The sequence below is a fragment of the Pogoniulus pusillus genome, chromosome 2, assembly GCF_015220805.1.
Source record: "Pogoniulus pusillus isolate bPogPus1 chromosome 2, bPogPus1.pri, whole genome shotgun sequence".
Taxonomy (NCBI): domain Eukaryota; kingdom Metazoa; phylum Chordata; class Aves; order Piciformes; family Lybiidae; genus Pogoniulus; species Pogoniulus pusillus.
In genome coordinates this window covers 43,158,115-43,176,618 of record NC_087265.1, presented here as the reverse complement: position 1 = coordinate 43,176,618, position 18,504 = coordinate 43,158,115, and the positions used below count along the sequence as shown (strand labels likewise).

At 42.4% G+C, this 18,504-nt stretch overlaps 1 protein-coding gene across 3 annotated transcripts in view; it reads right to left on the bottom strand.

Moving 5' to 3' along the window:
• The window catches only part of TLK1 (tousled like kinase 1), an 89,097-nt gene that overhangs the window by 31,328 nt on the left and 39,265 nt on the right, over positions 1-18,504 (bottom strand). For all 3 annotated transcript variants that reach the window (XM_064163095.1, XM_064163105.1, XM_064163114.1), the window contains exons 4-10: positions 10,353-10,428; positions 6,567-6,613; positions 6,149-6,235; positions 4,468-4,557; positions 3,545-3,637; positions 3,053-3,163; positions 286-422 (exon numbers count right to left, since the gene is read on the bottom strand). In XM_064163095.1, coding sequence (XP_064019165.1) covers positions 286-422; positions 3,053-3,163; positions 3,545-3,637; positions 4,468-4,557; positions 6,149-6,235; positions 6,567-6,613; positions 10,353-10,428 — 641 coding nt within the window. The remainder of the gene's footprint in view (positions 1-285; positions 423-3,052; positions 3,164-3,544; positions 3,638-4,467; positions 4,558-6,148; positions 6,236-6,566; positions 6,614-10,352; positions 10,429-18,504) is intronic.

Genomic DNA, 18,504 nt, shown 5'->3' with positions numbered 1-18,504 from the left:
ACAGCGCTTTCTACTAGCTGAGCTGGACAAATAATGTGCTGCACATTTAGGACATCCATGCTTTTCTAAGACAGTTAACATAAACTAAACCCAACCTATTTTTCAAAGACACCCAACCTTTGGTATTCTCTCAGCTGATTAAGTTCTGTACCATGTTGTCTTCAAAAGGAAAAGCAAAATACCACATATGAAAAACACTCTAGCTGTAGAACCTTAGTAATAAGAAAAATCCACTAGAGGGAACTAACAATTGGTGACAGTTTTAAGAACATAGCATTGACTAACTTCACAAGATTTTGAAATGCAAAGCCATCTGTCCACTGTTCGGTAAATGAAGCACCATGACGAACTGTTGTAAAATGCCCCAGGCGTAATCTGTCTTGCATGCTCTTCTCTCTGCTTGCCAGTTTTTCCTGTGTGCTCTAGGAAAACAAAACAAACAAAATTTGTGCTCAGTAACACTAAAGTGTTTAAAAAAAATTAAAAAAATCAGGATCTTTTTTTCTTCCCACAATTTTCTAAGGGACAAATAAAAGGGGATGAAAATATCTTTTATTACTTCATTCCATTCATTCTGATTTTCACAGAACTTGAATGTCTGCAGTTGTCAGAGTTGATTCCAACAACAATCTTGTGTGCACACAAAAAAATCTTAGTTGAACTCAGTTTACTATGAAGTTTGCCATTCATCAGAACTTACAAAATAGTTGTAAATACAGCAACACTGATAAAAGTATCAAGCATACAATTAAGAGTATGTCTGTACATGTCTATTACACTAAATGTGTCTGCTTAGATACCAGAAAGTGCAACTACTATACTTAGCCTGGAAACTCCCTTGACAGAGTATCCATGTTACTACTTGCACCAAACTGACTGAGCTCAGGAATCTCTGTGTGGGAATGCACTGCAGGTATACTTAACTGCAATCAGATATTCACTTGCAGTAGGAGAAAGTTGATGCCCTTCTTACAACCAGTCACTACTACTACAAGCACTCTTGGGATGTGCTAAGTGAGCCTGCCTAGTTTGCTTCAGCACAAGAAGAAAAAAAAACCCACTGTAAACATTGCTGATGGACAGAAACTTCTGTGACTGTTACCAATGCTTGCTTCTTAAGGAATGCCTATGGCCCAAAATCACAGATCATAGAATCAGCCAGGGTTGGAACACAAGGATCATCTAGTTCCAAACCCCCTGCCACGGGCAGGGACACTGTACCCTACCTAGACTAGGCTGGCCACAGCCTCATCAAGCCTGGCCTTAAACACCTCCAGCCATGGGGCCTCAACCACCTCCCTGGGCAACCCATTCCAGGCTCTCACCACTCTCATGCTGAACAACTTCCTCCTCACATCCAGTCTGAATCTCCCCACCTCCAGCTTTGCTCCATTCCCCCTAGTCCTGTCACTACTTGATATCCTTAAAAGTCCCTCCCCAGCTTTTTCGTAGGCCTCCTTCAGATACTGGAAGGCCACAATGAGGTCACCTGGGAGCCTCCTCTTCTCCAGACTGAACAGCCCCAACATGCACACAAAAAGAAGTGAGGAGGTGACAGAACTAAGCACCTTTGTGCAAACAGACACGTAGGCAGAAAAGGATGCCTGCATAGCCTTCCAGGAAACACGGCCTCTCAGTCTGAAGGTGCCCACCTAGAATCATGCTCCATAGATCTGATACATCTTTACTCTGCATTCCCCTCATGCAGGAACTTAAAAACAGGCTGCAGTAATTCATTTATGGCCTGCTAGTGAGGAAAATCCCTAATCCCCCGATGGATCAGTTACTGCCCTTGTATCTCACAGCAGCATTTACTGACTAGTGTTAGGGAAGAAATTTAGCTGTTTACCTCAGAAACATAGAATCAACCAGGTTGGAAAAGACAACCAAGATCAGCCAGTCCAACCTATCACCCAGCCCTATCCAGTCAACTAGACCATGGCACTAAGTGCCTCACCCAGGCTTTTCTTGAACACCCCCAGGGATGGTGACTCTACCACCTCCCTGGGCAGCCCACTCCAATGGCGAGTCACTCTTTCTGAGAAGAACTTCCTCCTAACATCCAGCCTAGACCTCCCCTGGTACAACTTGATACTTGAACTTTTCTGTGTCCCAAGTTATAGTAAGCTGATTTTCTATTCACTTTTTGTTAGAATTTAAAAAAAACAAGGCTGTTTTAAGGAGGGAAAGAAACAAGGTATTCTTGTTTTAAGCTGCTGTTAGCTTAAATACAGCTGCAATTACATCTGAGATAAGTATCTCTTCTACAGCAGAGTGAGTGTAAATGGCTATCTCAGTTTCCTTGTTTCCATTAATTCTGAGCTAACATAGCACTTCATCATTCCACATAAAATAATCTCAGCCACTAAAGTGTCTCACCAACAGGTTTTATCCATCTCCTCCCCACAACAGAAGCTGTTTTTTCATTCACTGTATCTTAAAGTTTGTCTTGAAAATTTGCCACGCACCACATTACTACCTTTTATGCTTTGCTGTACCTCCATTACTCATAAAGTAAAAAAACTCCTTAAATTAAAAAAGGCACATTTTCCATCATCTGAAAAAGCCCTATTCTGTTATTTTGCCTATTCGGGCTTAAAATAAAACACTTACTGCCAGACAGAGACCACGTATATGAAGTTTCAGTCTCAGAGGCTAGTAAAAGTGAAAATGAATCATAGAATCAACCAGGTTGGAAGAGAACTGCAAGATCATCCAGGCCAACCTAGCCCCCAGCCCTGGCCAGTCAACTAGACCATGGCACTAAGTGCCTCAGCCAGTCCTTTCCTGAACACCTCCAGGGAGGGACGGTGCCTCCACCACCTCCCTGGGCAGCCCATTCCAAGGCAAATCACTCTCTCTGGGAAGAACTTCCTCCTAACATCCAGCCTAGACCTTCCCCGGCACAACTTGAGACTGTGTCCCCTTGTTCTATTGCTGGCTGCCTGGGAGAAGAGGCCACCCCCCACCTGGCTACAATGTCCCTTCATAATGGAGTTCAACAGCACCCCCACAGCATTCACCATAAAGATTTTAAAAGCAGCAGACTTACCTTTTCAATTAGAAGTTTCTTGCTCATTGAAATACATTTGTTTAACCTTTCTTTATATTTTTCAAGTAGCTTTTGTTGTTCATCTATTTGTCTTCTAAGATCACAGTTAGCCTAATAAATATATACAAAATATGAAAAGATATAACTGAAACAGAATTTTCATCAGCTGTCACAGTAAATACAGGTATCTCCTGTAACATGGTCTACAAATTTAAATATATTTAACTCTTAAATGTCTACAAACTTATTTATTATCAAGCCATAGCACAGAAGCAGGAAACCATCTTAATTTCACTGACATTTAATTTTACAGACTTCTCAGATGCTAAGAAAAATAAACACACACAAATTAAAAACCTGTTTGACCTTTTCATTTAGGTTAGCTCCAGGGTAATTTCTTAAAACAAGGATTATTCAGACATGCAAAGTATTTGCCTTAGATTCCCTATCTGTTGTTCTGAATGAGTACCTTTACCTCCGTGTAACACTTACCCTGAGTAAGTCATCTATACGACCTTCTTTCTTTTCCAAGTCTTGATTTTTATTACTTTCTAGTGCAGCTAATTTCAGCATTGTGAGATCAGTCTAGAAATAAAAAAAAACAAAACACTTTGAAATATCTATCTTTTCCTTGGAGAACTACAGCATTATTTTTATCATGTTTGTTACACAGAGAAACAAACTCTTTAAAACATTCAACAAGATCGTTGTATCTTATTTTCATGTATTTTATGTGACATGGAAGGTTTTTACTCAAAACTCCTTTCCCTTTTCATGAGGACAACTACGAAGAGTTGGGAGAAACCACTAATGGTGTTAACAGATTTTGTCACTGACAGAGATGTTATTGTTGACAAAAAGGCATTTAAAACGAAGCAAGAATATAAATGTCAGTTAATTACTTTAAATTCTCTCTGGTCAACAGGTGACATAGCCTTGTGAAAAGATAGAGCAGATCATGTTGGAAATGGCAGAGGATAAATCAGTTACTTTCAGCTTTTAGAAGTTAGAACTATAACTGATCTCTTTGACTAACCATATCTCATTTTTCTTCTTCAATATTGTATTTTAAGTGAGATAGGTCAACAGTAGCTGTCACTTCAAATACAGCTATAAAGAGCACCTTCCACTTCTACGATCATACAACAGCTAAAATCTTGAGCAAATGCCTGCAAATGACATGGTCATCTGACTCATGATGTGCAATGTTGGAAACAGAGCAAGTGCAGAGCACTAAACTGATCAGAGAGATCAAAATTACAAGTTTCTGAACGTAACAGATAAACACTTTGGCAGACTGTAAAAAGCAAAGCTTTTGAAAGCCTTTGAGAACTTAGAAGAAAGACATAGCAATAAACATACATATCAACTTACTCTACAGGCTTAAGGGATATTGAATAGCTCTACTCAATTACCTGAGTAATTTTAAAAGATAACTGCTTTGGTTGTGTGATAGGGTGGTCCCCAAAAGCTAATGAAGTAGGAGAAGGACTATTCTGTCGCACCTGGAAAAGAAAGGACTTTAAATAAAACTGTAACAGTCAATTACAAACAGAGAGAAATAAGGTATTTAGTAGAGACAGTACTGCTTGGAGCACTGCACTGAGAGCTATCACTGTGTTGTTACAAATCACCTGAAAACTAGTATTGTCACTTTTGGGAAAGAGACTGAAAGATTTAAGGCAACAGAAGACTGGCATAAGGTGATATCACAGCATTACTCAGACTTATTTTTCTGATTTCAAGCTTTCACAACTCAAAAATGAAGTAATGCAAGGGTCTGGGTTTTTTTGAGTGGTTATTTCCCATAGGAGAACCAGAAAGGAGAAGGTAGTGCAGATCAGAACACAAATCTCATTAACTAAATTTCCCCAAACCTACTGGTTTGTGTGAATGAGATGCTTAGCAAGCCCAATTTCACAATCTGTATTACATTTCCTACTGTCATCAAGAACAAGAGGATGTCTGAAGTTGAGAGTACACAGAATAAAAGCTGAGGTCTACCAGCAGAGAAAACCAAATCCTTTCTGTAATAGGCAGAGCCTGTTTAGCCATTTAGAATTTGACGTGAGTGTGCTTAACACCGAAACTGCGCAGAAGAGGAGGAAAAAAACCCCAAGCATTAATTGCATGAGTAGGCAGAGAACTGTAAAAGGATACAGGCTAATGAAGTGTCAATTAAGAAAATTATGATTTATCAAAAACTGATCTCTTCAAGTCATAAGTTTGGGGTTCACTTTCATTCTGAGTAACAAAAATCCTCCACCTGTTTACGTGAGGCTTGTGAATAGATACAATTAAAAAATGTTAATATTAGTCAGCATTTCGTTTTAACAATGTATTTTAAAATGATGTTTTAGGAAAAAAAGTCCCAACATAAAAATAAATTTTTAGTTTACTACTTGATTTTTTTGGCAGGTGGCAACCAGCAAGAAAACAATGGAACATAGTCTCAAGTTGTGCCAGGGGAGGTCTAGGCTGGATGTGAGGAGGAAGAGTGATTGGCATTGGAATGGGCTGCTCAGGGAGGTGGTGGAGTCACCATCCCTGGAAATGTTCAAGAAAAGACTGGATGAGGCACTTAGTGCCATGGTCTAGTTGATTTGGCACGCCTGGGTGGTAGGTTGGACTGGATGATCCTGGAGGTCTCTTCCAGTCTGGTTGTTCCTATAATTCCATGATTCTAAAGAATCAATTTGAGTGGTGCCTCTTCAGTTCTCTACCAAAATACACAACTAACGCTAATCAAGATTTGCTTACGTTTCTGGTCTTACTACTGGGTTTTCATGGTATTTACATCACAACCAAACAGTTTCACAAAGCGATCTTTAAGAATTATGGCTTTTGTTGAACATGTAGTTGTCTGCACAGTGATGGTCCAAACATCTGCAGATCTAACCACCAGTGGATTGGATAGAGCTGGGTGCTAGGTTGGACTGGATGATCTTGGAGGTCTCTTCCAACCTGTTTGATTCTATGACACTAATGAAGTCCTTCCTAGTATTCCTTCCTTTGAAAACTATTCCCTTGAATATAGATTCTTTTCAGTTATGCTGCTTTTAGACTCCAACAGTTATCAACAGTTCACAAACTTACAGAAGAAGGAGCGGAATGTGAATTCTGAGGAGATCGGATTGCAGGAGGTACACCTCGCACTGGACTAGAGCCGTTTCCACCTTGGTACTGTAGAGAAGATATGGCCCTCCAATTAGTCAATCTTCTTATGAACATACACTATACTGAATGATACAGCTCATCTGTACACAGAATTTGTGTATCAGGTGGTATTACTTTTCTAAGTGTAACCTTTGGCCACCTAAAGAAAAGTGTAAAAGAAAATGTTTGGGTTTTTTTGTATTTTAGCTTAGCAGAGACTCCATCTCTACTTCAAGATTTAATAATGGTACCCTCTCAAGAGGTCTGTCCATTTCAAGCAAAAATCTTCTAACAGCCAAAAAAGCTGAAAGTAAATTTTAAAGCTAAAGTAAATTTTGCAACCACACAAAAACCTTACCTCAAAATAGTCACTTATCTTGTGACCACGTCCCCCGATATTCTTCCCTGAAAACAAACATGAGAATTGATTCAAATAAAATCCTTAGAGAAGTGGCTTATATTTTTACCTATACACCTATTATAGCAAAGCCTTACCAGTTGTCAGTTGGCTTGCTTTCAGGTACTAAAGCCAGTAACAGGGTAAACATGGAGAAGTATTTCCTTTCCTCCCAACCTAATTATGGCTAACTCACAGAGCTAATGACAGAGCAGAATTTCTTTCATCTTAATCGGTATTGAGACTTCAGCAGCACCAATGCGAATTAATCTTTGAGTGTGAGGTCTCGATGCATATGTAGCATTCAAAGGATCACACCCAATGTCTTACCAAATGGCATAAATGCTTCACCACAAAATTGTTTTGGCTGGAAAGGACCCCTGAGATCAAATCCCACCACCCTTAACAGAACAAGGGGACACAGACTCAAGCTGCGGCAGGGGAGGTCTAGGCTGGATGTTAGGAGGAAGTTCTTGCCAGAGAGAGTGATTGGCATTGGAATGGGCTGCCCAGGGAGGTGGTGGATGAGGCACTTAGCGCCATGGTCTAGTTGACTGGATAGGGCTGGGTGCTGGGCTGGACTGGTTGATCTTGGACGTCTCTTCCAACCTGGTTGATTTTATTCTATTCAGCTCTGAAATGACTCATAAATCTTAAAACTGCAATTGTACCTTGGACAGGTCACACCATATCTTAGGAGTTACCTGAAAACAGATTATTGTTCAGAACGTTTTTCTTCATAGAAATTTTTGTGACAAATTAGGAGATGATTGCCAATAGGTCTGAAAATGTAATTCCAGGCTTTTTAGCAAAGATTTTCAAGCTTTTGTATTTCTATCCCAGTATGTGTCTATATTGGCACTGCTGCATAACTCTGTGTAACTAAGAAATTCCATGAAGAAAAAGAAATTGGACGTGAGGAGGAAGTTGTTCAGCATGACAGTGGTGAGAGCCTGGAATGGGTTGCTTAGGGAGGTGGTTGAGGCCCCCTCCCTGGAGGTGTTTAAGGCCAGGATGGATGAGGCTCTGGCCAACCCGGTCTACAGTAGGGTGTCCCTGCCCACAGCAGGGGCATTGGAACTAGAGGATCCTGACTGATTCTATGATTCTAAACTTTTAGCAACCTTTTCTGTGTCAAGACTTTTAACAGAAACACATAAAGTAATTCCAGGACCTAGAACAGCACACAGAGCTAACTCCACTAACACTTACCCAGTCATACAAATCACCACTATCGACTTCTAACCAATTCTTTACTTCAATGTTTAATTCTCATATATCATTTTATTAATTTTTGTTTCATCCAAGTAAATGAGATGGAGTGCATTCATTTCAGTACAGAAAAATATATTTTATGCCATGTCACAGAACCATGCACTGAAGAAATACATCAATTTATTTCTGCACAGCCATTTACCAATAGCTTTACGCTGATTTTTATCCCATTTTCCAATTACCTCCATGTTCTAAACACTTTGATTCAACATTTATAAATGGTTTTGCATGTTACAAAGTTAAAATCCTAGGGAGCTGGGGTTGTTTAGCCTGGAGAAGAGGAGGCTCAGGGGTGATCTTATTACTGTCTACAACTACCTGAAGGGGCATTGTAGCCAGGTGGGGGGTGGCCTCTTCTCCCAGGCAACCAGCAACAGAACAAGGGGACACAGTCTCAAGTTGTGCCAGGGTAGGTATAGGCTGGATATTAGGAAGAAGTTCTTCACAGAGAGAGTGATTTCCCATTGGAATGGGCTGCCCAGGGAGGTGGTGGAGGCACCGTCCCTGGGGGTCTTCAAGAAAAGACTGAATGAGGCACTTAGTGCCATGGTCTAGTTGATTGGTTAGGGCTGGGTGATAGGTTGGACAGGATGATCTTGGAGGTCTCTTCCAACCTGGTTGATTCTATGATTGCTTTTTCCTTTTCTTCATTACAAGAGTAGTAGCAGGGTTTGCTGTGCTTTAACTGTACTGCACCACTCCAACATGCTGCAGTTTCCTAGGCCAGTTCCTTGACAATATTGCCGTGCAGACTATTTACTGTCAGCAGCAGTGAAACTGAAATAGCAATAACATATTATGATCATACTGCCTATGCCAAGAAGTTCCTAAAATCTCCATCAACTCTAATTTCAGCTCTCACTGGTAGTAGGAAGGATGGGCTACTAGAACAACAGAAATAACAAGTTTCGTTCAAATTCTTTGACCAGAGTAGGTCTCTATGAAGCAACACTTGAAAAGAAAGTAATTTTAGTCAACACAATTTTTCTACTACTAGCATGCTGCATCATGAAGACTTCCAGATATAGAGACCATTCATATGGAACTTAACTGGCATTTCCTAGCTTGGTTGGAAACAAAAGAAAGCTAATACAGATGTTATCAAAACTATTTCCACTCACCTTCTGATGATTTCTCCTCTCAGGTTAAATTTCCACCATTCCTCCCACAAAAATCACGTTAAAGAGAGGAATCATAAAGCCTATACTTTGCGAATACAAAACTGGAAACTGGTCTTATCCTGATTTCCCCATCCCTCCTGACAACTAGCCAGTTCTGGGCTCCTCAATTCAAGAGAGATGTTGAGATACTGGAACGTGTCCAGAGAAGGGCGACAAAGCTGGTGAGGGGCCTGGAACACAGCCCTGTGAGGAGAGGCTGAGGGAGCTGGGGGTGTGCAGCCTGGAGAAGAGGAGGCTCAGGGGTGACCTCATTGCTATCTACAACTACCTGAAGGGAGGTTGTAGCCAGGTGGGGGTCAGTCTCTTCTGCCAGGCAAGCAGCAACAGAATGAGGGGATAGAGTCTCAAGTTGTTTTGGGGGAGGTCTAGGCTGTATGTTAGGAGGGAGTTGCTGCCAGAGAGAGTGATCTGCCATTGGAATGGGCTGCCCAGGGAGGTGGTAGAGTCACTGCCCCTGGAGGTGTTCAAGAAAAGCCTGGCTGAGGCACTTAAGAGCCATGGTCTAGTTGACTGGATAGGGCTGGGTGCTAGGTTGGACTGGCTGATCTTGGTGATCTCTTCCAACCTGGCTGATTCTAGATCAGTAAGTGTTGAGGATAAGCAGTCCATGTTGTGATGGCAGAAAGTTACTAGTTAGGTACCATAGTACTACATGTTGTATTCTATTCTATTTGATTCTATTTGTATAAGATCACCACCCCCTCCCTAAAAGAACTTAGAAGGAGATAGTAATTTTCAAATGTCTACTCTGCCCTGGTGAGGTCTCATCTGGAGTACTGAGTCCAGACCTGGGCCCCCCAGCTCAAAAAGGACAGGGAGCTACTTGAGAGTCCGGTGCAGTGCCACAAAAATGATTAAGGTAGCTGAACATCTTCCTTATGAGGAGAGACTGAGGGAGCTGGAGCTTTGTAGCTTGGAGAGGAGACTAAGGGATGGAAACTGAGGCACAGGACGCTCCATGTGAACTCAAGGAAGAATTTTTTCCCTGTGAGGGTGACAGAGCACTGCCAATCAGCTGCCTGTAGAGGTTATGGAGTCTCCCTCTCTGAAGATATTCAAGAGCTGTCTGGATATGTCCCAGTGTCATCTGCTCTAACTGATCCTGCTCTGGTGGGGGGGTTGGACCAGATGATCTTTTGATGTGCCTTCCAGGCCCCTGACATTCTATGATTCTATGATCCAAACCCCAACGCCTAAAACCCACATTTTATTAAGGCAGTCAAAACTTTCTGTGTTATAATTTGATTGAATACATGCAACAACTATCAAATTAATTTACATTTCAGTTTACCTTGGCTGCTTTCACTCTGAGTGTCTGCTTTTCTTTTTCTTCCTCTGGAAGGTTCTGACTGTTTCTTTTCTGGAGTCTACAAATAACAAAAAGACTATGATCCAACAGCAGCTCTATTTATTTATATTACTGTTATGTTATTGTGCAAAAAAATTAAATCCTCATTCATAAAACATGATTCCACAGTTGAGCAGGGATGTAATTTCAGACGGTGGTTAAAGCAGATAACAGGATCCTTGGTCAATCAGATAAATACAAGCTAGAAAAGATACATAAGAAAGTGAGAAATAATTTGTATATTTTCCCAACAGGCAATTCCACAGATTAACTATAAAGCAATTACACATTTACATCCATTCTGGGGTTTTTGAGCACCCAATTTTATTTCACTTGGGATTACACTTTACCAGGACCTTTATACTATAGTTGGGAGCATTTTAAAGCTTGGTGATATAAGCTACTTCTTGATAGTGTTTTCAACACATTGCCACAATATGAACACAAAGTTCTAGTCCTGCAGTGGGAAGCCAATAATATAGTGTGGGTTTGCAAGCAAAGAAGTCATCCCCAAAGTAATATGAATTAGATTTCTAGAATCTGTTTAGCATCTAAAAAGAAAAGAGAGAGGAGAGAGCAATTGCTCAAAATGTGGACATCTACACACTTGGAAAGTGTACCTCCCCTTATAGTTCTTATATGTGTATCTCAAAAAAGTAAAACATCAGTGGTTGAGTGAAAAAATAAGGATCTGCTAAGAATTTATTCCAGAAGTATTATATATAGTTGCCTAGAAACTACAATCAGCATTTGTAACAGAAAACAAGAGCTGTAATCAGAAGCATCTCCAAATTATATTTGCTCTCCTTTGATCTGAGCCTTCAAACCAGTTAGTTTCCTCAGTGTAAGTTCCATTCTGCAAGCTTCTTTGGTTCAAGAAAAAAACCTGCAGCTGTGCCTGTGTGTATTCAGCCTCTAAGCAGCCTCATACCAGTAAGTGGACAAAGCATAGAAAGGATTATATAAAAGCCCAATTTACAATCAAGAAGTCCAAGTTCCCTAATATCCTGAAGTAAATTTGAGGTCAGTGTTAAAATGCTTCTTTTTTTTTTTGTGCTACCATCATTCTGTCATTTCACTGTGTTTGTTACTTGTGCTTCCAGTATTCTTTTGCAACATAGAAAATGACACCAAAATTCAAATTTGACTTATAGTGAAAAGCATTTCAAGTATGTTTAAGTTCCAAAATCTTCACATGGATGTTAAAAAAAAGAGAAAGAAGTTTCCTACAAGTGTACAAATACTTATTTTGGCAAAGAACTACTTTATGTTACCTGTGATATGCAGACAATTATCAGTCTATGAAGAGCAGGCAAGACAAGAAAAGTCTTCATTACCTATACCATGTATTCTTTTAAACCTTTAGCTCTGTGGATACCTTCATAAAAACACCTTTGGAAGTCTTGCAGTTAGTTCTAACCGTTGTGCCACCAGGCCACAAATGAAGTTGGAATTACACACAGTTTATTTCAAACTACCAACTTCCTACCAAAATCTGCATCTTACACAGTATTATTATACATTAGCAACATACAACACAGATTCCTGGAAACAAAGTTATCTTAAGACTGTATGATTCTAAATGCAGAAAGCATGGCTTAGAAATATTACTTTCATAATTTACAGTTACTGCTAGGTAAACAGGTACCACTAAGCTATCTTTTCTCAAAACTAAACTGAAACTATTTAACCATTTTCATGTTATTCTTATCTTCTGGCTTTCAATTCTATAGTTATTCTGACATAGTCAGTTTTATCTACTATAGGAAGCAAAAAAAGTTTAGAAGGTAATAAGAAAAGCCTGGAAGAGGCACTTAGTGCCATGGTCTAGTTGACTGGATAGGGCTGGGTGCTAGATTGGACTGGATGATCTTGGAGGTCTTTTCCAACCTGCTTGATTCTATGATTATTAGTTAAGATTTCCCCTCATTAAAATTAGTTTCCAACTGCAGTGACTGATGTCCTGTATTTAAACCCCGGACATTTAAAGAGGTTTAAAGTTTTAAAACTGAAACTCAAATAATTCATAAAGCTCCTCTGATTTCCTTCAGTGTTTAATTTAACTTTCCAGACTAAAAAGTACTAACACACTAATGAGGTTGTTAATGAGGTTACCCAACAAGGTCATGTTCACCTTTTCTAAGTACAAAATTCACACTTTAATGTACAGCGTACATCAATCACTAAAATATATACCCCAAAGTATTTCCTAATGAATGGAATCACATGAATTACACAAAACCAAAGGCCAATGGGGCTAAGGAGTATCTTCCTGATAAACAAAGACTTATTCCAGTCACTTCAGAGGGTTTTTACACACAGCCAAGATTTACAATAAAATCCAACTTTATAAGCAAGACAAAAAAGTTTTGAAGTTATCCAAAATGAAAACTGCAAAGCTATAAAGTTACCCACACTCTGGTGTATCATCAGAACCTCATACATCATGGTTTTGATTCCAGTCTACCCCTCATGGTTAATTTGCTTCTCCTGAGTTTTCTGTTCACTCTCAGAGTTTTAAATCTTGGCTTTTTGCATCCTCTTCTATAAAATAAACATTAAGCTCCTTCGAAAAAAACCACCCAGATAAGCAATTTTATGTGTTTTATGTACAGTTAAATACTTCCTACCCATTACTGTAGAACTGGTAACAGCATAATTCAGGACGCTATTTTTGTAGATGAAAACTAAAAGTGCAATAAACCTAAAGTCTTTATGTTTTGTCTCCAACTGCATAAATTTTCAGTATGCTTAGAAGTTATGATTCAGTTGTTAACAATTTCCATATGCATGAATTAATAGCTTTTCAACATTATTTTCTTCTAAATCCTACTCTCAACCCAAAAGTTTTATCATAGAATCAAGCAGGTTGGAAGAGACCTCCAAGATCATCCAGCCCAACCTAGCACCCAGCCCTATCCAGTCAACTAGACCATGGCACTAAGTGCCTCAGCCAGGCTTTGCTTGAGCACCTCCAGGGACGGCAACTCGACCACCTCCCCGGGTAGCCCATTCCAATGCCAATCACTCTCTCTGGGAACAACTTCCTCCTAACATCCAACCTAGACTTCCCCTGCCACAACTTGTGTCCCCTTGTTCTGTTGCTGCTTGCCTGGCAGAAGAGGCCAACCCCCACCTGACTACAGCCTTCCCTCAGGGAGTTGTAGACAGCAATGAGGTCAGCCCTAAGCCTCTTCTTCTGCAGGCTGCACACCCCCAGCTCCCTCAACCTCTCCTCACAGGGCTGTGTTCCAGGCCTCTCACCAACTTTGTCGTCCTTCTCTGGACACATTCCAGTACCTCAACATCTCTCTTGAATTGAGGAGCCCAGAACTGGACACAGCACTCAAAGTGTGGCCAACCAGACTTGAGTACAGGGGAAAAATAACCTTCCTTGTACTACTGGCCACACTATTCCTGCTACAGATCAGGATGCCATTGGTTCTCCTGCTCACCTGGGCACACTGCTGGCTCATGGTCAGCTACTATCTACCAGCACCCCCAGGTCCCTTTCTGCCTGGCTGCTCTCCAGCCACTCGGTCCCCAGCCTGTAGCGCTGCTTGGAGTTATTGTGGCCAAAGTGCAGAACCCTGCACTTAGCCTTGTTAAATCTCATCCCATTGGCCTCTGCCCACCCATCCAGCCTGTCCAGGTCCCTCTGCAGGGCTCTCCTACCCTCCTACAGATCAACACCTGCTTCTAGTTTGGTGTCATCTGCAAACTTTACAACTGCAGCAACCAAGCACAGCAGCGCTTTTTTCCTCTGCCACACACTATAAATTCAGATCAAACCTTTAGTTACTTCTGAAATCACATTTATAATGAGAGTTCTGTATTATCTGTAACTGCAGCAACTACAAGCAAGCAGAACAAAACACTGGAATAACTGATGAAACTTGACAAATCAAGCCACAGACAAAGTTGTTGTCTTTAAAATAATTCATTATCTATAGAGAATAAAAAAATACTAGTTATAAGTAAAGGAACATATTTATAACCAAAATAAGGGGGAATAATCTACTTTAATGAGGATTAGTGGCAAAGGCCAAAATATGGGAAAATGACTGGAAGCACAACTTGAGGTAGCCAGTTCAGGGTTTTTTTTTAACTACAAGTAGCTAGCATTGTGAGAGAGCTGAGGTTGTCTAGCCTGGAGAAGAGGAGGCTTAGGGCTGAACTCATTGCTGTCTACAACTACCTGAGGGAAGGCTGTAGTCAGGTGGGGGTTGGCCTCTTCTGCCAGGCAAGCAGCAACAGAACAAGGGGACACAAGTTGTGGCAGGGGAAGTCTAGGTTGGATGTTAGGAGGAAGTTGTTCCCAGAGAGAGTGATTGGCATTGGAATGGGCTGCCCAGGGAGGTGGTGGAGTCACCATCCCTGGAGATGTTAAGAAAAAAACCTGGCTGAGGCACTTAGTGCCATGGTTTAGCTGATTGGCCAGGCCTGGGTGCTAGGTCAGACTGGGAGATCTTGAGAGGTCTCTTCCAACCTGCTTGATTCTATGATTAAGACCTATGCACAACTGCAATGAAGCATTTACTAAAAGTAGTGTGTACATTTACAAAGAAAGGGGAATACAGGTCTGGATATTAAGATCAAACATCCAGCAAATGCTTATTGCTCACAATGCTAAGCTGAATCCAGAATAACAAACATGTTAAAAGACTACAGTTCCACAGCTCTAATAGTTGTATTTTTGCCAATCCCTTGTGAAAAAAAAAAATGTTAACAAACCAAAATCAGCACCACCAGAAAGACAAAAAAAGCTGTTTGGGAAGCCTGCTCTTCTTTGAGAACTAAGGCTGAAAGACTTTCTATGAACATGTCACTTAGTGACTAAAACACAGAATGATAACATGAATGCATTGTATCAGTTGGATCAGAAACTGACATTCTTGCAAGAAATTGATTTCAATGACTCTGAGATTTGCATTTCTACTTCTTTTCCCTCACAAAATCGACTGTTTTGCAACAGTTCTCTCTCAACATGAAATGATGGCTCTGCTTCCCATATAAGTCATTCTACACTACTATGCACAAGAGAATTTCCCTATTGTTATGAAACAGCCATTGTGACACGACTAAGAAAACAACAACCAACTGTCATGGAAGGGAGCAGAGCCCTTTTGCCCTATTGCAGAATTTTCACTTATACACAAAATTGTGGCTCAGAGGCCTTCCATCGAAAAAGTCAAACCAATATCTCCTATCTGCTTGCACTGACGCAGCTGCTGTACCAGCAGACGTACAGGCCTTGGGAGAGTCTCTCTCTCGGAGAAACAAAAGACATAAACATGGCTATGTTTTGGAAAAAAGGTTCAAATTCTCAGACATGGTGACCACCCGACAAACATCTGCTGGGGGCTGACCCCTGGGTGGTTCCAAAAGTTGTTTTTGGTGACAATTAGCCACACACAGTATCACCAAGGTTGGAAGAGACCTCACAGATCATCAAGTCCAACCCTTTACCACAGTGCCCAAGGCTAGACCATGGCACCAAGTGCCACATCCAACCCTGCCTTGAACTGCCCCAGGGACGGCGACTCCACCACCTCCCCGGGCAGCCCATTCCAGTGCCCAATGACTCTCTCAGTCAAGAACTTTCTCCTCACCTCGAGCTGAAATTTCCCCTGGCGCAGCCTGAGGCTGTGTCCTCTCGTTCTGGAGCTGGCCACCTGAGAGAAGAGAGCAACCTCCTCCTGGCCACAACCACCCCTCAGGTAGTTGTAGATAGCAATAAGGTCACCCCTGAGCCTCCTCTTCTCCAGGCTAACCAATCCCAGCTCCCTCAGCCTCTCCTCGTAGGGCTGTGCTCAAGGCCTCTCCCCAGCCTCATCACCCTTCTCTGGACACGCTCAAGCATCTCAGTGTCCTTCCTAAACTGGGGGGCCCAGAACTGAACACAGTACTCAAGGTGTGGTCTGACCAGTGCAGAGTACAGGGGCAGAATGACCTCCCTGCTCCTGCTGACCACACCATTCCTGATGCAGGCCAGGATGCCACTGGCTCTCTTGGCCACCTGGGCACACTGCTGGCTCATGTTCAGGTGGGTATCAATCAGCACCCCTAGATCCCTCTCTGTCTGGCTGCTCTCCAGCCACTCTGACCCCAGCCTGTATCTTTGCATGGGGTTGTTGTGGCCAAAGTGCAGCACCCTGCACTTGGAGCTATTGAATGCCATCCCATTGGCCTCTGCCCATTGTATAAGTTGATTATAACTTTGTACCAATCTGCAAAGCTAACGCAAGTCTGCCTGAGTTGGCTGAACACACCTCTTCTAAAGTACTATAAAAAATATACCCACTTGCACCTTAGCTTAACTTCACTTAACTGAGCCCCTCGCTCTCTACCCTGCTCTACTTGCACCTCTTTTGCTCGATACCCTGCTCGCTGATTACACACGCACACACCCGCGGCATTCGCACCGCAAACAACCAGCTCAAGACTGCACCGTTCCAGGCAGGGGCCTGATCCTTATGAGCCCTGGGAGTCAGCATTCAGCTCGACCGGACCCGCGGAGCCTCGGACAACGCGCTTTAAAATCCATAAAGACTTTGAAACTTCTCTGAACTACATTTGAACAGTGAGTAACTGACAAGAACTTAAAAGACTGAATAATCTCTCAAGCTTCAGTGAACTCTCTAAAAAAAAAAAAAATCACAGACTCTCTCCCTAAATCCTGGCGTTTTCAAGCCACAAACTCTCTTTCTAAATTCTTTTATAAACTGTTGCTAAATTCCTGATTTCTTGTACATAAATCGTTCTGTGATTTAATTTGCAAACCGCATAGAAAGAACTTACGTGGGATAATTGTAAATGAATTTGGGGAAGGGGATTTCTAGTATATATAATATTAAATCATAGTATCATATCATAGTATCATAGTATCATTAGGGTTGGAAGAGACCTCACAGATCATCGAGTCCAACCCTTTACCACAGTGCCCAAGGCTAGACCATGGCACCAAGTGCCACGTCCAATCCTGCCTTGAACTGCCCCAGGGACGGCGACTCCACCACCTCCCCGGGCAGCCCATTCCAGTATCCAATGACTCTCTCAGTGAAGAACTTTCTCCTCACCTCGAGCCCAAACCTCCCCTGGCGCAGCCTAAGGCTGTGTCCTCTTGTTCTGGCGCTGGCCACCTGAGAGAAGAGAGCAACCTCCTCCTGGCCACAACCACCCTTCAGGTAGTTGTAGACAGCAATAAGGTCACCCCTGAGCCTCCTCTTCTCCAGGCTAAACAATCCCAGCTCCCTCAGCCTCTCCTCATAGGGCTGTGCTCAAGGCCTCTCACAAGCCTCGTCGCCCTTCTCTGGACATGCTCAAGCATCTCAACGTCCCTTTTAAACTGGGGAGCCCAGAACTGAACACAGTACTCAAGGTGTGGTCTAACCAGTGCAGAGTACAGGGGCAGAATGACCTCCCTGCTCCTGCTGACCACACCATTCCTGATGCAGGCCAGGATGCCACTGGCTCTCTTGGCCACCTGGGCACACTGCTGGCTCATGTTCAGGCGGGTATCAATCAGTACCCCCAGATCCCTCTCTGTCTGGCTGCTCTCCAGCCACTCCGACCCCAGCCTGTATCTCTGCATGGGGTTGTTGTAGCCAAAGTGCAGCACCCTGCACTTGGAGCTATTGAACCCCATCCCATTGGACTCTGCCCATCTGTCCAGGCGGTCAAGGTCCTGCTGCAGAGCCCTTCTGCCTTCCAACTCAGTCACATCTGCCCCCAGCTTTGTGTCATCTGCAAACTTGCTGATGACTGACTCCATGCCCTCATCCAGGTCATCTATGAAGATGTTAAAGAGGATGGGGCCCAGCACTGATCCCTGAGGGACACCACTAGTGACAGCCGCCAGCTGGATGTGGCACCATTCACCACCACTCTCTGGGTCCGGCCCTCCAGCCAGTTCCTAACCCAGCACGGAGTGTTGCTATCCAAGCCATGGGCTGACAGCTTAGCCAGCAGTTTGCTGTGGGGGACAGTGTCAAAGGCCTTGCTGAAGTCCAGATAGACCACATCCACAGGCCTCCCCACATCCACCAAGCGGGTCACCTGATCATAGAAGGAGATCAGGTTAGAAAGGCAGGAT